General features: G+C 44.3%; 1 protein-coding gene across 2 annotated transcripts in view; it reads left to right on the plus strand.

Moving 5' to 3' along the window:
• The first annotated feature begins 2,889 nt into the window (after positions 1–2,889).
• BAX (BCL2 associated X, apoptosis regulator) overlaps positions 2,890–25,348 on the plus strand; it is a 118,923-nt gene continuing 96,464 nt past the window's right edge. The window contains exon 1 of one of the 2 annotated variants that reach the window (XM_077457126.1): positions 2,890–3,098. In XM_077457126.1, the coding sequence (XP_077313252.1) occupies positions 2,984–3,098 (115 nt within the window). In that variant the 5' untranslated portion in view covers positions 2,890–2,983. The remainder of the gene's footprint in view (positions 3,099–25,348) is intronic. The other variant, XM_077457127.1, reaches the window with a different exon arrangement.

The following is a 25,348-nucleotide window of genomic DNA, read 5'->3' on the forward strand; positions in this document are numbered from 1 at the left end:
AGAGCTAAGTACTGGGAAGAGAGTTGAGGGAGAGCTCTGTACTGGGAAGAGAGTTGGTGGGAGCTCTGTACTTTGAAAGAGAGTTGGGGGAGCTCTGTCCTGGGAAGAGAGTTGGGGGGGAGCTCTGTAGTGGGAAGAGGGAGTTGGGGAGAGCTTTGTACTGGGAAGAGAGTTAGGGGGAGCTCTGTACTGGGAAGAGGGAGTTGGGGGAGAGCTCTGTACTGGGAAGAGGGAGTTTGGGGAGAGCTCTGTAGAGGGGAGAGGGAGTTGGGGGAGAGCTCTGTACTAGGAGGAGAGTTGGGGGAGAGCTCTGTATTGGGAATAGAGCTGGGGGAGAGCTCTGTACTGGGAAGAGAGTTGGGGGAGAGCTCTGTACTGGGAAGAGAGTTGGGGAGAGCTCTGTACTGGGAAGAGAGTTGGGGGAGAGCTCTGTACTGGGAAGAGAGTTGGGGGAGAGCTCTGTACTGGGAAGAGAGTTGGGGGAGAGCTCTGTACTGGGAAGAGAGTTGAGGGAGAGCTCTGTACTGGGAAGGTAGTTGAGGAGAGCTCTGTACTGGGATAGAGAGTTGGAGGGGAGCTCTGTACTGGAAAGAGTTGGGAGAGCTCTGTACTAGGAAGAGAGTTGGGGGAGAGCTCTGTACTGGGAAGAGAGTTGAGGGAGAGCTCTGTACTGGTAAGAGAGTTGGGGGGAGCTCTGTACTGGAAAGAGAGTTGGGGGAGCTCTGTACTGGGAAGAGAGTTGGGGGAGAGCTCTGTACTGGGAAGAGAGTTGGGGGAGAGCTCTGTAGTGGGAAGAGGGAGTTGGGGGAGAGCTCTGTACTGGGAAGATGGAGTTGGGGGAGAGCTCTGTACTGGGAAGAGGGAGTTGGGGGAGAGCTCTGTAGTGGGAAGAGAGAGTTGGGGGATAGCTCTGTACTGGGAAGAGGGAGTTGGGGGAGAGCTCTGTACTGTGAAGAGGGAGTTGGGGGAGAGCTCTGTACTGGGAAGAGAGAGTTGGGGGAGAGCTCTGTACTGGGAAGAGAGTTGGGGGGGAGCTCTGTAGTGGGAAGTGGGAGTTGGGGAGAGCTCTGTAGTGGGAAGAGGGAATTGGGGGAGAGCACTGTACTGGGGAGAGAGTTGGGGGGGACTCTGTACTGGAAAGAGGGAGTTGGGGGAGAGCTCTGTACTGGGAAGAGTGAGTTGGGGGAGAGCTCTGTATTGGGAAGAGAGTTGGGGGTGAGCTCTGTACTGGGAAGAGTTGGGGGAAGCTCTGTACTGGGAAGAGAGTTGGGGGAGAGCTCTGTACTGGGAAGAGGCAGTTGGGGGAGAGCTCTGTACTAGGAGGAGAGTTGGGGGAGAGCTCTGTATTGGGAGGAGAGTTGGGGGGAGCTCTGTACTGGGAAAGAGAGTTGGGGGGAGCTCTGTACTGGGAAGAGAGTTGGGGGGAGAGCTCTGTACTGGGAAGAGAGTTGGGGAGAGCTCTGTACTGGGAAGAGAGTTGGGGGAGAGCTCTGTACTGGGAAGAGTTGGGGGGAGCTCTGTACTGGGAAGAGAGTTGGGGGGAGAGCTCTGTACTGGGAAGAGAGTCGGGGGAGAGCTCTGTACTGGGAAGAGAGTTGGGGGGAGAGCTCTGTACTGGGAAGAGTTGGGGGAGCTCTGTACTGGGAAGAGAGTTGGGGGGAGAGCTCTGTACTGGGAAGAGTATTGGGGGGAGAGCTCTGTACTGGGAAGAGTTGGGGGGGAGCTCTGTACTGGGAAGAGAGTTGGGGGAGCTCTGTACTGGGAAGAGAGTTGGGGGGAGAGGTCTGTACTGGGAAGAGAGTTGGGGGGAGAGCTCTGTACTGGGAAGAGAGTTGGGGGGAGAGCTCTGTACTGGGAAGAGAGTTGGGGGGAGAGCTCTGTACTGGGAAGAGTTGGGGGGAGCTCTGTACTGGGAAAGAGAGTTGGGGGGAGCTCTGTACTGGGAAGAGAGTTTGGGGGAGAGCTCTGTACTGGGAAGAGAGTTGGGGGAGAGCTCTGTACTGGGAAGAGAGTTGGGGGAGAGCTCTGTACTGGGAAGAGTTGGGGGAGAGCTCTGTACTGGGTAGAGAGTTGGGGGGAGAGCTCTGTACTGGGAAGAGAGTTGGGGGGAGAGCTCTGTACTGGGAAGAGTGTTGGGGGGAGAGCTCTGTACTGGGAAGAGTGTTGGGGGAGCTCTGTACTGGGAAGAGAGTTGGGGGGAGAGCTCTGTACTGGGAAGAGTATTGGGGGGAGGGCTCTGTATTGGGAAGAGTTGGGGGGGGAGCTCTGTACTGGGAAGAGAGTTGGGGGAGCTCTGTACTGGGAAGAGAGTTGGGGGAGAGCTCTGTGCTGGGAAGAGTTGGGGGAGCTCTGTACTGGGAAGAGAGTTGGGGGGAGAGGTCTGTACTGGGAAGAGAGTTGGGGGGAGAGCTCTGTACTGGGAAGAGAGTTGGGGGGAGAGCTATGTACTGGGAAGAGTTGGGGGAGCTCTGTACTGGGAAGAGAGTTGAGTTAGAGCTCTGTACTGGTAAGAGGGAGTTGGTGGAGAGCTCTGTACTGGGAGGAGAGCTTTGTTTGTGAGGGCTGGGAGTGGTGAGGGTTGTGAAGCTTTATTTAGGGGGGCTCTGTACTGGGGGGTCTTTTAATTTTTCGTTGCACACTAGCCTGTTGTGCAGCTCATCCTGGGGCCTGTACATTCCACATTCCTCAACATGGCTCCTGTGCCTATTTTCTGAGAGAAAACAAGGCCTGGTTTACTGCCCAGTAGGGATGTATGAAGCACACATTCTCAAATCTCTATAACAGCACGCGCAGCACAGAGCGGGAAAAGCCACTCGGCCCCTATGACGTAGCACTTTGCCCTTTTGTGCCAGTAAGCATCATGGCGGACGCAAAGTCGCGTCTTTCCACAGCTTGGTCACCTGAGGGGCGTGGTCTGCGCTGCAGTGAGGAGTGTATGGTGTCTTAGCGGCAGTGTCAGTGTGTGTGCACGCGCTGGGTGCGGATGGCGGACAAGGCGGCCAGCGGGGACGATCCCGGGCACGGGAACAGCGGAGGGGCTGAAGGTGGCGGGAATGCCGGTGGAGCCTCGGGTGACAATGGAAAAGCCAGCGGCACAGGTGAGAGGCTGGGGGAGGGGCGGACTGCTGTTGTAGTGTATGGGCTTTAGGGAGGAGAGAGGAAGGCCTGTGTGTGGGCGGACTGCGGGCCGAACTACAAGTCCCAGCATGTCCTCAGAGCGGGCCCTATGTGCGCGGCATGGAGGACCCACACCTGGCGCTTCATTGTCTCCTGTATGGGAGGGGCGGCCTCAGTGTAACCACTAGTCCGCGGGGTCGAGTCTCACCTCCGACCACAGGGCTTCCATTGTGTTCCTATAGGAGAAAACCTAAATTAGCTTCGATTGGAGAGAAGTTAGACCCCCTTGACAGGTTTTTATTGCTACCTTTTCTGGAGATTCTCATCCTATTTATTATCATCAACAAAAGTGAAAGAAAATCCTAAGTTTTGGGTTGTCACCAGAACAGGAAAACAGTGGAAATTGTTCCATTGGGGACATTCCCTCACTTTGCAGGGTTTTCTTCTCACTTCCTGTTTTGGCTTTGGAACAGGAAGTGAAAGGAAATCTCCACAACAGGACACAGATGTCAAAAACGTATAACTTTCCTTTATCCAGGATTAAAAAAGAAAAAAAAAAGGTTATTTACAGATTTAACCACTTCAGTCCCGGACCAATAAACACCTTAAGGACCAGAGGTCTTTTTCCAATTTCGCACTGCACTGCTTTAACTGGTAATTGCGCGGTCATGTAATATTGCACCCAAACGAAATTTGCGTCCTTTTCTTCCCACAAATAGAGCTTTCTTTTGATGGTATTTGATTGCCTCTGCGATTTTTATTTTTTGCGATATAAATGGAAAAAGAGCGAAAACTTTGAAAAAAAAAGATATTTTCTTCTTTGTGTTATAAGAAAAATCGAATAAACTAAATTTTAGTCATACATTGAGGGCAAAATTTATTCAGCCACGTGTCTTTAGTAAAAAAAAATGTCAATAAGCGTATATTTTTTGGTTTGCGCAAAAGTTATAGCGTCTACAAACTAGAGTACATTTTCTGGAATTTACACAGCTTTTAATTTATGACTGCCTATCTCATTTCTTGAGGTGCTAAAATGGCAGGGCAGTACAAACCCCCCCCCCAAATGACCCCATTTTGGAAAGTAGACACCCCAAGCTATTTGCTGAGGGCCATGTTGAGACCATTGAATATTTTTTTTTTTGTCCCAAGGGATTGAATAATGACAAAAAATATTTTTTTTTTTTTTTTTTTACAAAAAGTTGTCACTAAATGATATATTGCTCACACATGCCATGGTTATATGTGGAATTGCACCCCAAAATATATTCAGCTACTTCTCCTGAGTACGGGGATACCACATGTGTGGGACTTTTTGTGAGTCTAGTCGTGCACGGCACCCCGAAAACCAATCACCACCTTCAGGATTTCTAAGGGTGCAAATTTTTGATTTCACTCCTCACTACCTATCACAGTTTCGAAGGCCATAAAATGCCAAAATAGCACAAAACCCCCCAAAATTACCCCATTTTGGAAAGTAGACACCCCAAGCTATTTACTGAGAGGAATGTTGAGTCCATGGAATATTTTATATTTTGCCACAAATTGCGGGAATATTACAAACTTTTTTTTTTTTTTGCACCAAGTTGTCACTAAATGATATATTGCTCACACATGCTATTGGTATAAGTGAAATTACACCCCAAAATAAATTCTGCTGCTTTTCTCGAGTACGGGGATACCACATGTGGGGGACTTTTTGGGAGCCTAGCCGCGTACGGGACCCCGAAAACCAAGCACCGCCTTCCGGATTTAAATATAAAATGCTACCAAAAAAACTGTTAGCGATCGCAGTGATCAGGCCTGACTCTGCGATCGCTGCAGTTATGTGTTTAGTGTTTTGTAAGTGACAGTGATCGATCGATACTGCACTTAGGTGGGCTGGGCAGAGGGGCAAAACGCAGGTGCTAGCAGGTATCTGGGCTGATCCCGCTAACAATGCGTTTTTTTGGAACCCTAAACTGCTGGGGACGCTAGTATAGATCTGATCAGATCAGATATTGATCTGTTCAGATTCTATACCACTACGGGAGGTTTATGCTTTGCACGTGGGTGTTAGCGGTACTGGCACTAACCTAGCGCTGCCTGGGGCGACGCAGACCCTGACCCTAAAACCTAATTGATATCACCCGCCGGGTGATCAGGGGGTTAAACCTTTATTGGGTAATAAATGGTGGGTGCCCCGATGCTATAAAAAGCAAACTAACCAGTCACCCGTAACACTTATACGGTGATCACTGGTGAAAGGGTTAACTAGGGGCAATCAGGGGGTTCAAATTTTTATTAGGTAGTGTATGGGGGTCCCTGGCGCTCTATAAAAACCTGACGGGGAACCTAAATAACTAACTGGCTAACCAGCGTCACCAGTGACACTTATACTGTGATCGCTGGTGAAAGGGTTAACTAGCGGCAATCAGGGGGTTAAAACCATTATTGGGTAGTATATCGGGGTACCTAGCGCTATAAAAACCTGGCGATGAACCTAAAAAAAAACTAGCTACCTAGCGACACTAATGCAGCGATCAGAAAAATGATCGCTTAGTGACACTGGCAAAAGGGGGTGAAAGGGTTAACTAGGGGCAATCAGGGGGTTAAATCTTTATTGGGGGGTGATAGGGGGCTACCCTGGACCTAACACTAACTGCCCTGACAGTTTTTACTTTTACAACTGACACTGAATGCAGTGATCAGTAAAGAAATGATCAATGCAATCAGTGACACTGTGACTGGGGGGGGGGGGGGGGTTTGTGTGCCTGTGTGTACCTACATGTCAGTGTAGTGTTGGTGCACACTTACTTTGTGTCTTCTCCTCGTAGTCCGGTCAAAAAGACCGCCCGAGGAGAATGACATCACTTCCTCCTTCCTGTGTAAACAATACACAGTGGGAGGAAGCTTCTCATTGGCCAGGAGCGATCCAGAGGGGGTGGCCAGAAACCAACGGCCATCCCCTCATCACGGATCGCTCCTGGAGCGAACCGGACCGCCGTATCCAGCGGGAGGGGGTCCGATCGGACCCCCCACCCGCTGGAAGGCAGGCACGTACATGTACGTGCTTGTGCCTGCCAGTGCCATTGTGATGACGTACAATGGCAATACGGCGGTCCTTAAGTGGTTAATAAACCCGAAACCAAAAATGTATTATATTGCAGTGCATCAATCATTACATGTGGTGACTGCATTGTTTTCCTTTTTTTTAGCTCCCCCCCACCTTTCAGCTGGTGATCCGGCCAGTAACATTCTCCTGTGTTAGGCCGGGTTCACACTAATGTGATATCAGCAATCGGGAATCGCACACAACAATTGAAATCACATTCTTGGCAATTGTGCCCAATTCACATCAATGCAGCACAGAAGATTTTAGGAAAGGATACATGTGATACTGTGGTGCAGTCAGAGTGGTTTTGGCCCTATAGATTTATGGAAACACTCCTGAACCGCGTGTACCTGTGTTCTTGTCAGTTTTGTGTATAAAGTTCAGTCTTCTACAATAAAATGCACGCAGCATAAAAAACACAGTAAGAATTGCACTGAATATCAGATCAAGTTGCAGTCGCTCAAATTTTGAATGCTCCTGTGGTTTTGTGTGTGATTCTCACGCAGTGGCGTGTTGTGAACAGGGGAGCCCTGTGAACGGTTGTCGCAGAAAAATAGTTTGGGACTTTTGTTTTACAGGGAAAAGATCCTCCCACTTGCTGTAAAAACAGAGACTGGGGGAGGGGTCTGTGGCGGTAACATGTATATGGATGTAACTTATTATACAGGATTTATATAGCGCCACCAGTTTGCGCAGCGCTTAACAAAATAAAGGCAGACATTGCAGTTGCATTACAATTTGGTAGAAGAGGAATTAGAGGGCCCTGCTCGCTAGAGCTTACAATCTATAAAAAGGGAGGCTCAATTGATACCAAAGGTAATAGCTGATGATGGAGGAAGTAAAACGGTGTATTATTTTAAAGAAGGCTTTTCAGGGACTGTCTAAAGATAGAGTAGGAGATAGTCTGACAGATTGGGGTAGGGAAATCTAAAGGATGGGAGAAGTTCTGGAGAAATCCTGTAGGTGCGCATGGGTGGAGGTGACAAGGGATCTAGAGAGCTGGAGGTCTTGGGAGGCCCAAACAGAGCAGATTGGTATTTTGGGACTAGATTAGTGATGTAGCTGAGGGCAGAGTTATGGATGGCTTTATAAATTGTTAGTACTTTGAATTTTATTCATTAGGTGAGTGGAAAAGATTACAAAAGGTGAACTTATCCTTTAAAGCGGAACAAAAGTCTCCAAATTTCCCTGTCCAGCATCTTCTAAGTGCAGGTCTTGGGCCTCTTCATTGGCCGGTGGGGAGTGATGACATTCTTGCGCAGGAGGCCGCCACCCTGGAACTTGGTTAAAGAGGAAGTAAACCCTGATGAGTTTACTTCCTCTTTGATTCCCTGCAATGGTAAAGCATAATGGACTACTATGCATCGCATAGTAGCCCATTATGTGTCACTTACCTGACACAGGAGCCAGCGATGTCACCGCTGTCCCCTACAGTTCAGAGTGTCCATCTTCTTGGTGGGACTCGCTGCTCCGGCGCTGTGATTCGCCGGAGCAGCGATGACGTCACTCCCGCGCATGCGCACAGGAGCGGACACTCGCGGCATATCGCCACGATCTACGGCTTACCCAGTGCGCCTGCGCGCCGCTGTCTACGGCGCATGCGGAGGCGATAGCCTGTCTCAGGTTTTTCCTAAACAATTAGTGCTGCCGGTTATAACCGGCAACATTAATCATTGTGTTCTGCTAGCTTCCTCCATCAACCCATGGAGAAAGGAAATTGCATGGTGTATAGCCCACCTTATGTTTTCGGCTGAGTTCACACATGTGCGTTGCGAATTCCAGTTCCGTTTTCTCTATTTCCCCCATATTGAGGAGGGGCGAGAATTCAGTGTTCGCAACGCAACGCATCTGCGAATCCCATAGAAGAATATGTGCCTGCAATTGGCACTGCCTAGAAAACGCACACTTATTTGGGCAATGTGGAGTGCGAATGCAACGCACATATGTGAACCAAACTGATTGAAACAAATGGATTTTAAAATGTTCTGTGAATTGGACGTGGTGTAAGCTCACATCCAATTCACATGGGTGTGAACCCAGCCTTCAGTTTTTGCCATCACTTCTTGTAATGCCCTTAAAAGAATATAAATGGAGATGGGTAAAGTTTTCTTCAGGAAAAGACATCGAAACGATAAAAATTTAAAAAAGTTCCCTTCCCCATTCAACAAAATGTGTTGGTTTTTGTTTTTCTTCATGTCCCAAGTTGGAGAGATTTGTCGCCCTCTTCTGTACTTGCAGGAAGTGTGGAAAAATTTCAATATGTGCCCAGGTGGTGGACAGTTCAGGAGCCAGTCTGTCCAATGCAGGAGCCAGAAGGATTTTTTTTCCCTTGGAGTCGGCTCCACCGTCCACATCTGGATAAAACCTCAAAAGTTGGATGCCAGCAGTAATTATAAAGAGGAATTCCACCCAAAAGTGGAACTTTCGCTTTAAGCACTCCTCGCCCGCTTACATGCCACAGCCTAGGTGACTCCTCCTCTCCCCCTAGGCGGCCCCTCCCTCTCGGGAATCTTCTGGGACACATGATCGGTTCCAGAAGATTGCCTGTTCACTGGGAGAGCACAGTGCTGCCTGGCCGTGAAGCCGCAAGCTGTCACGGCCAGGTGCCCACAATTTCAATGGAAGCACCGAGGAGAGGAGCGGAGCAGCGCTCCATGCTACCGCATCACTGGACTGTGGAACAGATAAGTGTCTGTTTATTAAAAGTCAGCAGCTATACTTTTTGTAGCTGCAGACATTTAATACACAAAAAAAAGAACTCCACTTTAAGGAGCATTGCTACCTGTCTCCTGGGATTTGCATGTACATATGCATGCACTTTCTCCGGTGTGTGGCTCTCAGCATGCCTAGAAATCAGCTGGGGCTCTGCGCTGCATAGTGCATACACTGTGTAGAGTACACAGAAAACAGTCGCGAGAACCTGGAGCCTTTATTTTTTATTTGTTTTTGTATAACTTTTTAAGCAGTTGCAGCAAACTTATTTTTTTTTTTTTTTTTCCTTTTTGATGATAAAAGCTGATCACTATAAGTACCCCTGCTGGTGTTAAATGGTTTGTCTCATTCCTGTAAACTGGCACACCTGGAAGAGAGCTTGTTCTTTTGCAAAACAAACTTACTGGCTGGATCTTCAGATGAAAATGGAAAGTAAACCCTGCAAAGGAAATGAATGCAGCCTTCACATCTAAGAATTGGTGCGCTGCAATGTAATGTTTGCTTTTTGGTTCAACACTGCTTTAAAGAGGATTTCCAGGTATGAATATTATTATTTTTAGGGATGCACCGAATGTTTTTTTTGGTGCCGAAACTGATACCGAAAATGAAAAATACACTAGGCCGAAAACAGATACCGAAAATGACTGTTTTTAAAAAAAATATTTTTATACAGGAGGTGGTCAGAGACTGGGGACGTGGTACAGGAGGTGGTCAGAGACTGGGGACGTGGTACAGGAGGTGGTCAGAGACTGGGGACGTGGTACAGGAGGTGGTCAGAGACTGGGGACGTGGTACAGGAGGTGGTCAGAGACTGGGGACGTGGTACAGGAGGTGGTCAGAGACTGGGGACGTGGTACAGGAGGTGGTCAGAGACTGGGGACGTGGTACAGGAGGTGGTCAGAGACTGGGGACGTGGTACAGGAGGTGGTCAGAGACTGGGGACGTGGTTCAGGAGGTGGTCAGAGACTGGCGACGTGGTAAAAGATAAGTGTGGTATCCCCTGGTATCTACCATAACTGGCTGATCCCCCTGAAAGCTGGTAAATCCCTGTAGTAGACATCGCTAGTCTAGTGATCTCCACTCGCTTATGGATCCCATGCTGAGCAGCTTAAAGTTGGCTGCTCAGCACATGCACCATTTAGAAAATGCTTTGCATGAATGAATGTGAAACGTTCTCTGATTGGACAAGGTGGAGAAGTAGGGTGGTGACGTTGTGCTCTCCACCTCATCCTTTCGGAGAATCCAAAGTGTTCTCTAAATGAAGCCCTTGCCAGGCAGCTGACCACCTGCTATCAGAATACACCAGGGCAGCCTCTTGGCATGTGATCCAGAAGCTGGTGGAAATCTCTAGACTAGCGATTGTCTACTACAGTCATTTCCAGCTTCCAGAAGCATCAGCCATGTGTGTTGCATATGCCCGAGCTGGACCAATGTAACTTTGTATAAAACAGCCATACCTGGAATTCCCTTTTTAATTTTATTATGAATTGTGTTGCATGTTCTAATCGTGTTTACGTTATAATAAAAAAGTCATACGTGATTTTTTTTTTTTGTTTTTTTTTTTTTTTTTTATAGTTGCCTAGGGGCCTTTGAGACATTGTGCTTAGTTAGTAGCTATATAGGTGTTCTAGTCTTTGATGTAAAATGTTGGTGGCTGTGCATCTGTATTGGAGGCTAGTGAAATGCTGGGGCTTATCACATGTTGAGTGTGCATACTGCTACTTTGTACTTGATTTGTGGATTTTGAAACATTATTTCTCTACTGTCTCAACTTGTAGTTGTCAGTGTTGATGGGGGGGAATCCGTCCTGTAGAGATATTGTGTTCTCTTGGTGGGGGGAACTGTCCCTGCCTGGAGAACACAACACAGTGTTTATTGCTAGTGGCAATTACAGCCACTAGCAATAATCACATGTAAAATATCCAGAAGGCTGGCTGTACCTAAGTTTATCAATCAACTTGGGTAGATTCAGCCTGCCCATAAATAGTTCGAATCTCAGCCAGTTCCTGAGATTCAAACCATATGTGGTCAACTTAAAGTGGAACTAAAGTCATTTTTTCATCTATTAAATCTGCTCTTGTTTTAAGTTTGGATAGTATTAAAAAAAAAAAAAAAATTCTGCCAGTAAATACCTTATACAGCCCACTTCCTGTTTCTTTTCTGGGAAAGAGAATTTGCCAAGAAGGGAGGGGGCTTGAGTCATAAGAGGGTCAATGAGAGCTGCAGAGCAGCTGGAGGTGTGCCTCTGTGTGGCTGTAAATTCAGGCAACAGCTTCAGCTGCCCACAGTTAAAATGATTGCAGCCGGCCCTGCAGTGTGTGTGTGTGTGTGTGTGTGTGTGTGTGTGTGTGTGTGTGTGTGTACAAACACTGGTCGGAGGAAAGCTTCAGAATGGCAAAGATGTTTTTATTACAAATTATGTGAGCAGACTGCAATTCCCCTGCATTCATGCCTAAGCAACACAGTGTGGCACAATTTTTTATTTTTTTTCCAGGTTTTTTGGCATGTTGATTGTGCGACAACACAGGACAGTCCATTTACTTTAATGGGCTTCCCTTCATTGTACAAATGTGTCAAAGCAGCTCATGTAGCTTTGTTTTGGCACTGAGCCAAGCGTGTTTTTGCATTCTGCATTTTTGCACACTTTTCATGCAAGAAATCGAGGGACTGCTACCCACATTTAGGGTGACAAGAGACAATGACCCCCGCCGCAAGCACATTGTGCATTTCTGGTGTTCCAGAAACTTTCAGGTGTCATTGCGGCCTAAAGTTTTTCAAGGCACACACTGACTTCTAGTTCTAGAAAGTTCACAAAATTCAAGGGAGCCTTCATGTTGTAGAGGAAAAAGCTTTTGGATGTGCATAATGATCAGATTGTGGTTTTGGGGACTTGGAATGTTTGCTTCTCTTTGGCTAGTATTCCCCTCCTTGGCTTGTATTCCCCTCGTTTCTGAGTGAATGCAGGGTTACCCAATATCAGTTGCGCGTGGCTGGGTAAGAGGTGAATCACTACTAGGGCTGCAACTAAATTATTTTCATAATCGACTAGTTGACCGATTAATTGGTTAATAACCTTAAAAGTGTGGTGGATAATTTAGTTAAAGGGGAGAGCCAGCCGGGAAAAAAAAATTAAGTCAGCAGCTACAAGCACTATATAGCACACTTGCCTGTCCTGGCTGCCGTGATGTCGGCCGACCATCCCTTGGCTCTCGGGTCCCGGCGCCACCATTCCAACTAAGCGAAACAGGCAGTGGACCCTTGCGGCTTCACTGCCTATTTCCTACTGTGCATGCGCAAGTCACGCAGCACTTTGTGAATGGGGCGTGCTGTGTTCTGGGACGGTTCCCAGAACACACTGCACCCCATTCACTGGAAGACGAGGAGAAGACTGAAGATCACCGCAGAATACGAAGAGGCAGATTAGGACAATCTGTCTAGCAACAGGCATTTCTGGTAAGTTAAAAAAACATTTCCTCCAATTTTTTTTAGGAACATTTTTAGGCAATTTTTTTTTTTTGAGTGGCCCTCCACTTTAATATGTAAAAAAATAATAAAAAATATGTATTCTTAACTCCTATGCAGTGGTAAATATAATTAGTGGGGTCAAATCGATGTTAGTTTTCAAACACAGTGATGGAAAAAATTTAGAAATGGAAAACTTCTTGGTCAAAGGAATTTTCAGACAGTGTATGTGGTTTTCGTTCAGAAACTACATTCATTTTAAGGCCTTATGCACACTGGACATTAAAATAACGTTATAAAAACGCCAGTAGCTTTTCAGTGAGTTTTTTTTTTTTTTTTTTTCCAACGTTTTTGCAATAGCGTTTATTAGTGTTTTTTAGCATTTTTTCCGGGTTAGCAGGTTTTTCTCTTTTGAAGAAAACATTTTTTTTTCAATGGATCAAAAACGTTAAACGCTGGTGAGTGACGTTTATGAGTGTTATCCGACGATTATCAGCATTAGAGCGTTTTTACAGCTGAAAAATATCTCTCAGAACCCACTAGTTTTTGAGTTTTTTTTTACTGTTCAAAAACTCTGCCAAAAACTGCCCATTTGTGCATGGACACATAGGATAACATGATGGAGAGCAGGGCTCGACAAAACCCGGTCGCCAGGTCGCATTGGCGACTAGAATCAGCGACCTTGCGCCTGGGGCAGCATAGCTGGGGGTATCCCGTCTCCGTGGACCCCCCCCCCCCCGGCGCGATCGCGTCGGGCCGCGCCGCAGGCGGCCGGTAATTGAGCCCCCGGCTTTGAGGCCTTCTGTGATTCTTTCTGGAATCTGGCGCCCTCTTGTGGTGGCCGTTGGAATTACAACCAACAATGCTAATGGGATTGCCTGCCAATCTTTCTCTTTCTCCATCCCTTTACTTAGAACCCCTAAACAAAACAAAAAAAAAAAGATATATTATAATATATATATATATATATATATATATATATATATATATATATATATATAATTTTATTATTTATTCTAACACCCTAGAGAGTAAAATGGTGGTTGTTGCAATACTGTCTGTCACACCGTATTTGCACAGCGGACTTATAAGCGCACTTTTTTGGGGGAAAATTTTTTTATTTAATAAAAAAAAAAAGACAACAGTAAAGTTAGCCCAATTTTTTTTTTTTTTTATATTGTGAAAGATAAAGTTACGCAGAGTAAATCGATACCCAACATGTCACCCTTCAAAATTGCGCCCGCTCATGGAATGGCGACAAACTTTTACCCTTTAAAATCTCCATAGGCGACGTTTAAAAAATTCTACAGGTTGCACGTTTTGAGTTACAGAGGAGGTCTGGGGCTAGAATTATTGCTCTTACTCTACCGATCGCAGCGATACCTCACGTGTGGTTTGAACACCGCTTTCATATATGCGTTCGCTTCTGCACGCAAGCTTGGCGAGGCAGGGTGCATTTAAAACATTTTTTTTTTCTTATTTTAACTTTTATTTTAATTTTTTTCACTGTTCTTTTAAAAAAAAAAAAAAGTGTGTCACTTTTATTCCTATTACAAGGAATGTAAAAATCCCTTGTAATAGAAAAAGCATGACAGGTCCTCTTATATATGAGATCCGGGGGGTCAGAGAGACCTCACATCTCATATTTACACTAAAATGCAATTTAAAAAAAATTTGTCGTTTGAAAAAAATAAAATAAAACAAAATGTCCCTCTAAGAGCTATGGGCAATGACTTGGAGACAGGTGGGGGATCTTCCCCTCACTCGTCTCCATGTCAGGCCAGGGACAGGTCCAGATCGCCGTCACCGACCCGGCTCCTAACTTTTTTAGCTGGCTCCTAGATTCCAAGCAAATTTGTCAACCCCTGATGGAGAGTTTAATGGCTGTAAAAAAAAAAAAACATCCAAAAAGTCCAGTGTGCATGAGGACTAATGGTAAAGTGCAGCGCTAAATAGAAAATACAACTTAAGTGTACAATTTAAATGTACGAAGATAGATGTTCATAAGTGAAATATGGGGACCACACAGGTCCTATTGTTTAAAAAAAAAACACACAAAGTCCACTAAAATGAATAACAGTCCAATAAATCAAAAAGGTGTATATGTGTCACATAGATAAATGAAAATTGATAGAATGTCCACCACCAAAGTCACTAGTCGCTTACCGGAGGGATTGAACTCCGATAGGTATACACCTAATGAGTCAATCAGGCTTTTGTGAGGTACTCGGGATAATTCAGGCTCACAGTGTAAATGCAGTCTCCAGGAGATGTTCAGAACAGTGGATGTCAGCAGGCAAGATGATAAAGGGCAGGCAGCCCAACTATTAGATATAAAAAGGAGGAGGGCACATAGCGTAATTCCGTATGGAATGGGTAAAAATTGAATAAACAAATAAGAGAATTGCTCTCACATTTCCAAGAAAAAAAAACAGCGCTTGAAAGACAATACCAGTGGAATCAGCTTGGCATGCCAACGCGTTTTCGCCTAATTAGGCATCATCTGGGGACCCCATTGGAAAACGCGTTAGTTGCAAAGGTGATTCCACTGTTACTGTCTTACAAGCGCTGTTTTTATCTTGGGAACGTGAATGCAATTCTCTTATTTGCTTATTCAATTTTTTCCCATTCCGTATGTATTTTTCATATGAATATTCTCGTCTAAACAATTGATGCATAAGGCTCAGTACACACCTATGCAGTTTGCGTTTTGATCTGTTTCTGCAGTGCTTTTTGCTGTGTGTTTAGATTTTTGCACATGTGATTTTTTATTTTTATTTTTTTGCTGTGATTTGCATTTTTTAATGCTTTCTTTTGGCCAATTTGTTGTTGGGTGGATTAAAAACCACAAATTGCTGCAAAAACACATTACATGCTTTTCTGCAGCTTCTCCATTGAAGTACGGTATATGAAACCAAAAAAAGTACCAGGCCTAAGACGTTTAGTAACATAATGGAGTTAAAAAATGAAAATTAGCCCTTTTATAGTACAAAGAGCAAATTATTACTGTAAGGGGATATTTTTTACTGTGGAACAGTGAAAGTAATATTTACAGTAGCGATTGTTTTTTTTTTTTTTTTTTGTACTATAAAGGGCTTTTTATTTTTATTTTTTTTACCCCATTCTATTACTGGCCAATAAATCGATTATGAAAATGGTAATCGATTAGTTGTTATGGCCCTAATCACAACTGTTGGATTTACGAGCCAGCAGGTGATTTTAAAGTTTATGGTACAGTTGAATTTCATTTTCTTTGCTTTCTTTGCTGAAGCACTGTGTATCAAACAATTGCCATTTAAAAAAAACAAAAACGTATTTTGACACTTTTTTTTTTTCCCCATCCTTGTTGCTTGTCAGTGTTGCTGATGTCATACAACCCTGTTTTGCACCCACTTCCTGTCTGCATGTGTGTACTTTGGTTGCATGACATTTCTCAGGGAGAGTTTCCTGATGGTGACAATGGACCATAAGTGCCGCTTCACACTACAGCGACCTGAAAGTCGGCACGCGTTGCCAGGCAAATTCAGGTAATTCCTGGGAAATCTTCCTGTAATGTCAGATCCAAATCGCATCAATTAACCACTTAACAACCGCCCATAGCCGATTAACGGCTTCAGGGCGGTTGTTTAACTCTGAGAGGCTGTTAATTAACGGCCTCCCAGAATTCTGCTCTCGCGCACCCCCTGGGGCGCGCACACGAGGAGAGCATCCGTGACCGCCCAGTCCAGTGGACCCGGTGCATTACAGTAAACGGCTGCTCATCGCGGCCGTTTACCACATCAAATGACGGAGTGATCACTTGTAAACAAACCGGTTCCTCCCTCCCCCTCTCTGTACCGATCGGTACAGCGGAGGGGGAAGAGATCGGTGTCAGCAGCGCTGTGGGCTGCATCTGCAGTGCCCACATCGCTGCTCACCGAATTTAACCCCTCCATACCCCGCCAATACTCTGCAATACCCCGCCAATACTTGGAGATACCCTGCAATACCCAGCCATAGACGCCCCCCCCCCGCCGCCCTCCGATGCTTCTACCAACTCGCCAATACGATCAAAGCCAGAATTTTTTATTTTTTTTTTATTTCTATTTCAGGCTTCCCAGCCTAGAGGTGAGATGTGGGGTCTTATTATTGACCCCCAGATCTCACTGTAAAGAGGACATGTCATCCCATATTCCTATTACAAGGGATGTTTACATTCCTTGTAATAGGAATAAAAGTGATCAAAAATTAATTTTTGGGGAAAAAAATGTCAAACTAAAAGTAAAATGAACAATAATAATTTTTTTTTTAAAGCGCCCCTGTCCCCATGTGCTCGCATGCAGAAGCGAACGCATACGTAAGCCCCACCCACATATGAAAACGGTGTTCAAACCACACATGTGAGGTATCGCCGTGAACGTTGGAGCGAGAGCAATAATTCTAGCCCTAGACCTCCTCTGTAACTCAAAACATGTAACCAGTAAAAAAAAAATGTAAGCGTATGGGGATTTTTAAGTAGCGATGTTTGGCGCCATTCCACGGGCATGTGCAATTTTGAAGAGTGACATGTTGGGTATCTATTTACTCAGCATAACTTTATATTTCACTTTATGCAAAAATTGGGCTAACTTTACTGTTTTGTGCTAAAAAAAATGTCCTCAAAAAAAGCGTTCGAAAAATTGCTGCGCAAATACCGTGTGAGACAAAAATTTGCAACGACCACCATTGTATTCTCTAGGGTCTTTGCTAAAAAATATATATAATGTTTTGGGATTCTATGTAATTTTCTAGCAAATAAATGATGATTTTTACATGTAGGAGAGAAATGTCAGAATTGTCCTGGGTGTTCCAGAACGCCTGATGGCGCTCCCTGCATGTTGGGCCTCTGTATGTGGCCACACTGTGTAAAAGTCTCACACATGTGGTATCGCCGTACTCGGGGAGTAATAGCAGAATATGTTTTGGGGTGTAATTTGTGGTATGCATATGCTGTGTCAGAAATAAACTGATAATATGACAATTTTGTGGAAAAAAAAAAAAGGAAAAAAAATCTTGATTTTGCAAAGAATTGTGTGAAAAAATGACAACTTCAAAAAACTCATCATGCCTCTTACTAAATACATTGGAATGTCTTCTTTCCAAAAAAGGGTCATTTGGGGGGTATTTGTACTTTTACGGCATGTTAGGGTCTCAAGAATTGAAATAGGCCATCAGTACTTCAGGTGTGATCAATTTTCAGATATTGGCACCATAGCTTGTGGATTCTATAACTTTCACAAAGACCAAATAATATCCACCAATTTGTACTTATTTTTACCAAAGATATGCAGTAGTATAAATTTTGGCCAAAATTTATGAAGAAAAAAATTACTAATCTGCTAAATTTTATAACAGAAACAAAGAAAAATTCATTTTTTTACAGAATTGTCTGTCTTTTTTTTCTTTTATAGCACAAAAAATAAAAAACCGAGCGGTGATTAAATACCACCAAAAGAAAGCTCTATTTGTGTGAAAAAAGGACAAAAATTTCATATAGGTACAGTGTTGCACGAGTAATTGTCATTCAAAATGTGAGAGCACCAAAAGCTGAAAATTGGTCTGGTTATTAAGGTTGTTTAAGTGCCCAGTGGTTAAGATAAGGCTCTAACTTCCATTGAAATCTATACATCGCCTTAAAGAGGCCTTAGAGGAAGTAATCCCTGATGGGTTTACTTCCTCTTTCATTCCCTGCAAAGGTAAAGCATAATGGACTACTATGCATCGCATAGTAGTCCATTATGTGTCACTTACCTGACACAGGAGCCAGCGATGTCACCGCTCTCCCTTGTAGTCCGGCACATCCATCTTCTCGTTGGGTCTCTCTGCTCCGCCGCTGTCATTCGGCGAAGCCGCGATGACGTCACTCCCACGCATGCGCAAGCGGGGTGCCGCTCTCAGTGCGCCTGCGCGCCGCTGTCTACGACGCATGCGCCGTAGACAGCGATGCCTGTCTTCCGGCAAATATCTCCTAAACCGTGTAGGTTTAGGAGATATTTCTTGGACCTACAGGTAAGCCTTAATCTAGGCTTACCTGTAGGTCAAAGTGTGTTGTAAGGGTTTACAACCACTTTAAAGTAGTACAGGAACTTTTTCTGAAGTCGGAGCGACTTCAGTAGTGTACATTAAGACAGCTCTCATTCACTTCAATGGAATTTCTTATGTCCAGCGACTTGAGGTCTGACAAGTCCTTGACACTTTTAGTTCCATCAGGAGCCCATGTGACATGGTGTCAATGCAAGAAAACAATTAGTAGACAAGGACAGTGTTGTCACATTTTGTAAGTCCCCAAAGACCTTCATCACAGGATCAGCAGATGGTATTTTATTGAAACCTACAAAAAAGACTTTTCGGCTTCATGTACACAGGACGTGGTTTTAACCTCTCCTGAACGATTTAACTTGACAGCTAGAAACTGGCGTCTAAAAATGTTAGTTTTAGACGCGTTTACCCGCGTTTGCGTCTAGAGGAGTTTGTAAAAGAAATTAAAAACGTCTAAACAAAATGCTGCTAGACGAGAGTTACCACTTTTAGCAGGGTTTACAGGCATTTGGCTTTTCAAAAAATGCTTCTGAACTCAACTGACTAGAAACTACTATAAATGATCCTGTGTAAATATACTGATAAGATAATAGAGGAGAGTTCAGGGGTAGCTGAAAAAAATGACCAACTGCCCCTAAACGTCTGTTTACCAGCAGCAGTGTACATGAGGTCTTAAAGTTGCATTAAAAGAGAATTTTCTGGGTTTAAAAAAAACATTTATGCTTGCCTAGGCATCCATCTAATACTGCAGCTGTCCCCCAATGGCCTGCAGTGACAACTAAGCTATCACCGCTGAGTTCTCCCCCTCTGCTCTGAGCAGAGAGAGCTGTGACTGTCTGTGGCTCTTTGCTCTCATTTCTGGTGCTCACTGGAGCACTGGGCTGTGGAGAGGGCGGGATTGGCTTGTTCAGGCTCTCAGCAGATCACTGAGAAATGAGCCAGGTACCGTTCCAGTCATCCGGATGGATCCCGACCATATTGCCAGGATCTTTCCTGGGACTGGCTGAGTGATGTCAGGCAACAGCGGCCATAAAACAGGTCACAGGAGTGCAGAACGAATTGCAGTCCTGTGAGCCATAGGAGAAATATGGCCAAAATAGCTGTGGCCATACTTCATGTGACAAGTGATTGGGTACATCTATTTTAATAGTGCAGGGAATGTGATTCCTCCTGTATTGTAACCGTACTGTCTGCCCTTACACTGTAAAGCCCTGCAGAAACTGTTAGGCCACTTTCACACTGAGGTGCTTTACAGGCGTTTTAGCGCTAAAAATAGCACCTGTAAAGTAGAGCTGTGCGATTAATCGTTAAAAATCGCGATCTTGATTCATCCCCCCTGACTATCTCTATTGCAAAGTTTGCTGATTCTTTCATATTACAAGTGGAGAGTAGGGATGAGCTGAACACTCCCCTGTTCGGTTCGCATCCAGAACATGCAAACAGGCAAAAAATTAGTTTGAACACGCGAACACCGTTAAAGTCTATGGGACACAAACATGAATAATCAAAAGTGCTAATTTTAAAGGCTTATACGCATGGTATTGTCAAAAAGCGTTTGGGAACCTGGGTCCTGCTACAGGGGACATGTATCAATGCAAAAAAGGTTTTAAAAACGGACGTTTTTTTGGGAGCGGTGATTTTAATTAAAGTGAAACAATAAAAGTGTAATATTCCTTTTTTTATTCCGTACCTTCGGGTGTCTAAAGTATGGCTGTAAAGTGGCGCATGTTTCCCATGTTTAGAACAGTTTGAGAGCAAAATTACATTTCTAAAGGAAAAAAAGTCATTTAAAACTACTTGCTGCTATAATGAATTGTCGGTCTGACAATACACATAAAAGTTCATTGATAAAAATGGTATGGAATATTCCCACAGGGGAACCCCGAATCAAAAAAAAAAAGCGGCCCTTCAGGTCTGGTAAAAATTGCAAAATAGTCAGCAACCAATTGTGCAAGTTCTCCCACTTAAAAAGATGAGGCCTGTAATTGGTATACCTCAACTATGAAAGACAAAATGTGGAAACAAATCCAGGCAATAGGCAAGCAGCTTGGTGTGAAGAAATCAACTGTGGGAGCAATAATTAGAAAATGGAAGACATACAAGACCTGATAATTTCCCTCGATCTGGGGGCGCCACGTAAGATCTCACCCCGTGGGGTCAAAATGATCACAAAGACGGTGAGCAAAAATCCCAGAACTGCACGGGGGGACCTAGTGAATGACCTGCAGAGAGCTGGGACCAACGTACCAAAGGCTACCATCAGTAACACACTACGACGCCAGGGACTTGGATCCTGCAGTGCCAGATTGTGTCCCTCTGCTTAAGCCAGTACATGTCCGGGCCTGTCTGAGGTTTGCTAGAGAGCATTTGGATGATCCAAAAGAGGATTGGAAGAATGTCATATGGTCAGATGAAACCAAAGTAGAACTGTTTGGTAGAAACGCAACTCGTGTTTGGAGGAGAGAGAATGCTGAGTTGCAACCAAAGAACACCATACCTACTGTGAAGCATGGGGGTGGCAACAATACGACTGATCTGTATACATGAAAGAATGGATGGGGCCATGTATCGTGAGAATTTGAGTGCAAACCTCCCATCAGCAAGGGCATTGAAGATGAAATATAGCTGGGTCTTTCAGCATCATGACAATGATCCCAAACACACCACTTGGGCAACGGAGTGGCTCCGTAAGAAGCATTTCAAGGTCCTGGAGTGGCCTAGCCAGTCTCCAGATCTCAAACCCATAGAAAACCTTTGGCGGGAGTTGAAAGTCCGTGTTGCCCAGCGACAGCCCCAAAACATCATGCGCTACAGGAGATCTGCATGGAGGAATGGGCCATCATACCAGCAACAGTGTGTGACAACAGTATAACAAAGTATTGAGATGAACTTTTGATATTGACAAAATACTTATTTTTCACCATAATTTGCAAACAAATTTTTTCCAAATCGGATAATGTGATTGTCTGGATTTGTTTCCACATTTTGTCTCTCATAGTTGAGGTATACCTATGATGACAATTATAGGCCTCTCTCATCTTAAGTGGGAGAACTTGCACAATTGGTGGCTGACTAAATACTTTTTTGCCCCACTGTATGTGCTCAGGTGACAGTAGGTAATTATTTGGTTATTTTCTATGATTTCTTTGTTACTTCCCTTTTTACGAGCATTGGGTAAGGACCGGTTCATTCTACAGCACTTTATTAGCGTGTGCATTTAGACAGTGTATTCATCATCTGGTACCATCGGAAAGCCAAAAGCTAGCCACACATGGTTTGAAATGTGTAAAATTCTTCCCAAATGAAATCTGAGTCATGGATGGCTCTGTCAACATTTAAACAGAAAAAGGTTGTAACCCAAATAAGGAATACAGAGGTTACCAAAGGGGCTCCAAAATTAACCAGCTTGGTCCAAATGATCTATTTAATCTTCACTAAAAGATGGCAATCAGCTTTAAACCTAGAAGTAGTGGAAAAGTCTTTAAAAGGTGAAGTCCAACCTGAGCTTGTTTGGCTGGGCTTCTCCTATGGGTTACAGGAGTGCAATTTGTTTTGCACCCTGTGACCCGTGGTCCGAAGTCTGCTCTCTGCTGACGTCACCAATATCGGTTCACCGTGTCATCCCAGCTGAGAGTCTGGATCCACCAGGTGCCTGGACTGATGGCAGTCTCAGAAAGCTGCTGAGACGGCTGCTTCTCTGCCCCTTCACAGCTCAGCGCTCCAATAAGCGTGGAGGAGCAGTGCAGGAGAGCTGCTGATTTACAGACAGCAGCTCTCTGCTCGGGGAGCTAAGAGAACTGATCCATTGGCGATGTTTGATCGCTCATTTCTCAGTTTAAAGGCGCTGGGGTACCGATGCTGCATCCACCTAGGTAAGTATGATTCAACAATATCCTCCAAACCCATACTTCTCTCTTAATACTTACCTCCTCTGTACAGCTGGTTCTCTTCTGACACTTCTGGTGGTAGGTGGGCCCTTTGATAACCTTGTGTGCAATGCAGGACTATTGCTTTGCATTGTATATGATTAAATTGGTGTATGATAGCTGGTCAGAGCAGCATACAGAAGAGACTGCGTAGGACTGGTCGCACAGCATGAAGAAAGGTTGCTGCAGTGAGGCATAAGGTATTGCAGCTTATTCCTCAACCCCTATACCTAATGAGCCTTTAACCCTTTAGTGACGGGAGCCCTACTGCAAGGGTATTTGGCTTTAGAAATGGTGAGCAGGAATGTTCCCCCCTATCATCAGTCTTGAGTATGGACAGGATAAATATTCTAAACAGCTTGTTTTTAGAGGGTGTTGTGAGTATTACCGTACTAAAATATGGGTCTATTTCCATGCTTGCTTGTGGGGGAGAGATTTAGATAATTTATTCTGATATTGAAACAGTTATTGCTTCTTTCATTATGATTGCTAAAATTTCAATGTTTGTTCTGACATTGCTTGCTGGAAACTCAGCTAGGTATTGAGCTTTGTTTATTAGCTTGTAATAGAAGCTGTCTCATTTGTAACCACATTTACTTATCACTCTGAGTAATGCTCCTTCTGAGGTCTGTTTCCTGTAATAAACCCAGGGCTTAATATCTAGGGTCATTTTATTGATCAGCACAGCAACAAGTTCCATAAACTGCTTTTACGCAGCTTTTGAATTTCATGTAAGAATTTTTGTGTTTGCATTTCCTGGAAAGCACAAGCTTTATTTGCATTTGAGTGGAGCAATGTCAGTGACCAAAAAACATTTAATTTATGGGAATCAACTTTTATATTGTTTCATTTTCTCTTGTCTTAAGAACAGGGCAATAAATTCACAGCAGGATATAGAAACCTTACAAGAAAACCTCAAAAATAAAGGGGTGGGCAACTACATGGCAAATGAGGTTTAAAGTGGTTGTAAACCCTTACAAACCACTTTGACCTACAGGTCCAAGAAATATCTTCTAAACCTAAATAAAAATGTATAATGTTTGGGGGTTATAGGTAATTTTTTAGCAAAAATACTGATTTAAACTTGTAAACAAAAAGAGCCAGAAAAAGCCTGGTCTTAAAGTGGTTGTAAACCCTTACAAACCACTTTGACCTACAGGTAAGCCTAGATTAAGGCTTACCTGTAGGCCTAAGAAATATCTCCTAAACCTACACAGTTTAGGAGATATTTGCCGAAAGACAGGCAATGCTGTCTACGGTGCATGAGTGTGCCACTGTCAATAGCGATGTGCTGCGAGTGGCGGCTCCCATGGGCATGCGCGGGAGTGACGTTATCGCGGCTTCGAGACCCATCGCAGAAGATGGATGCTGCGGACTACAGGGGACAGCGGTGACTTCGCTGGCTCCTGTGTCAGGTAAGTGACACATAATGGACTACTATGCAATGCATAGTAGTCCATTATGCTTTACCTTTGCAGGGAATCAAAGAGGAAGTAAACCCATTAGGGTTTACTTGCTCTTTAAAGTGGTTAAACCATCCATAGAGTATTACAACCGTTAGCAGAAATAATCTCCTACAAAGGACCTTGATACAATGATCTAGTCTACCTTTTCCTGCTCCAAAATAAATTGGGGAAGTAGTTTTGTAAAAAAAGTGACACTTATGCAACGTACACGCATCCGGTTTTCCCGTCAGAATAAACACCGAAGGTTTTTCCAACTGAGTTCCACTGAAACTGTTTAGAACGTAGAGGCGTACAGCACGTACGATGGGACTAGAAAAAAAGAAGTTCAAGACCCAGCACGCCACCCTTTGGGCTCCTTCTGCTGATCTCGTGTTTATCTTGTGTTAGTAGAAGTTTAGTTAGAGAAGGTTCACGCTTTTCAGACTCATGCTTTTCAGATCGTTTTACTGCTGTTCAGTTTCAGTTTTCAGTGCGTGCAGTCAGTTTGTATCTGGTTTTCCAGTGCGTTCTGGTCTGCTCTTCACAGGCTTTGCTGTTCTTCAGTGCGTTTTGTTAGTTCGTTCTGACCAGCCGACCGTGGGGGGATATTATAGCAAAAAGTAAAAAATCAAAATTGTCGCTCTTTTTCTTGTACATCACGGGGCACAGAGCCACAGTAATAACTGTATGGGTTATATGGCACCTTCAGGTGATGGACACTGGCACACCCTAAACAGGAAGTTCAATTCCCCATATAACCCCTCCCCTTACCGGGAGTACCTCAGTTTTTCGCCAGTGTCTTAGGTGTTGGTCACGAGTAAAGATGTGCTGTGCCGAGCTCCCCTGGAATATTCCTTACTGGGGCAAGCTATGCAACCCGATCCGTTAAAAGTGTCTTTTCCAGACCAAATTGAATGGTACCCGGGCCTTGTGTCCGAAGAAACAAGGCTTTACCTGTAACGCTTGTTTTTTTTTGGGTTTTTTTTTTTTCAGCCATATTCCTGGCGGGGTGCTTTTTACAGGCCCAGGGCTGTGGCTCTCCCAATTTAAAAAAGGGGGCCCCAGTCACTGAAAGTTTTTTTTTTTTTTTTTTTTTTTTTTTTTTTTTAACGACGCTCACCGTGAGAGGTGAATATTTGGGTCTGTTACCACAGAACCCTGCAGCTGGTTAAGGTAAGGGAGATTCTTAAGGAATTTTTCTAATTCTGTGGGTTTTCTCCTTTAACCACTTCAGACCCAGGCCAATTCTGATATTTCTCTCCTACATGTAAAATTCCTAATTTTTTTGCTAGAAAATTACATAGAACCCCCAAACATTATATATGTTTTTTTATCAAAGACCCTAGAGAATACAATGGCGGTCATTGCAACTTTTTATCTCGCACGGTATTTGCGCAGCAATTTTTCGAACGCGTTTTTTTCAGAAAAAAAACTTTCATGCTTAAAAAAAAAAAAAAAAAACAGTAAAGTTAGCCCAATTTTTTTGCATAATTTGAAAGAGGAGGATACGCCGAGTAAATAGATACCCAACATGTCAC

This window comes from Lithobates pipiens, unplaced genomic scaffold (assembly GCF_037356315.1).
Source record: "Lithobates pipiens isolate NorthernLeopardFrog02 unplaced genomic scaffold, aLitPip1_a1.2 Scaffold_27, whole genome shotgun sequence".
Lineage (NCBI taxonomy): Eukaryota > Metazoa > Chordata > Amphibia > Anura > Ranidae > Lithobates > Lithobates pipiens.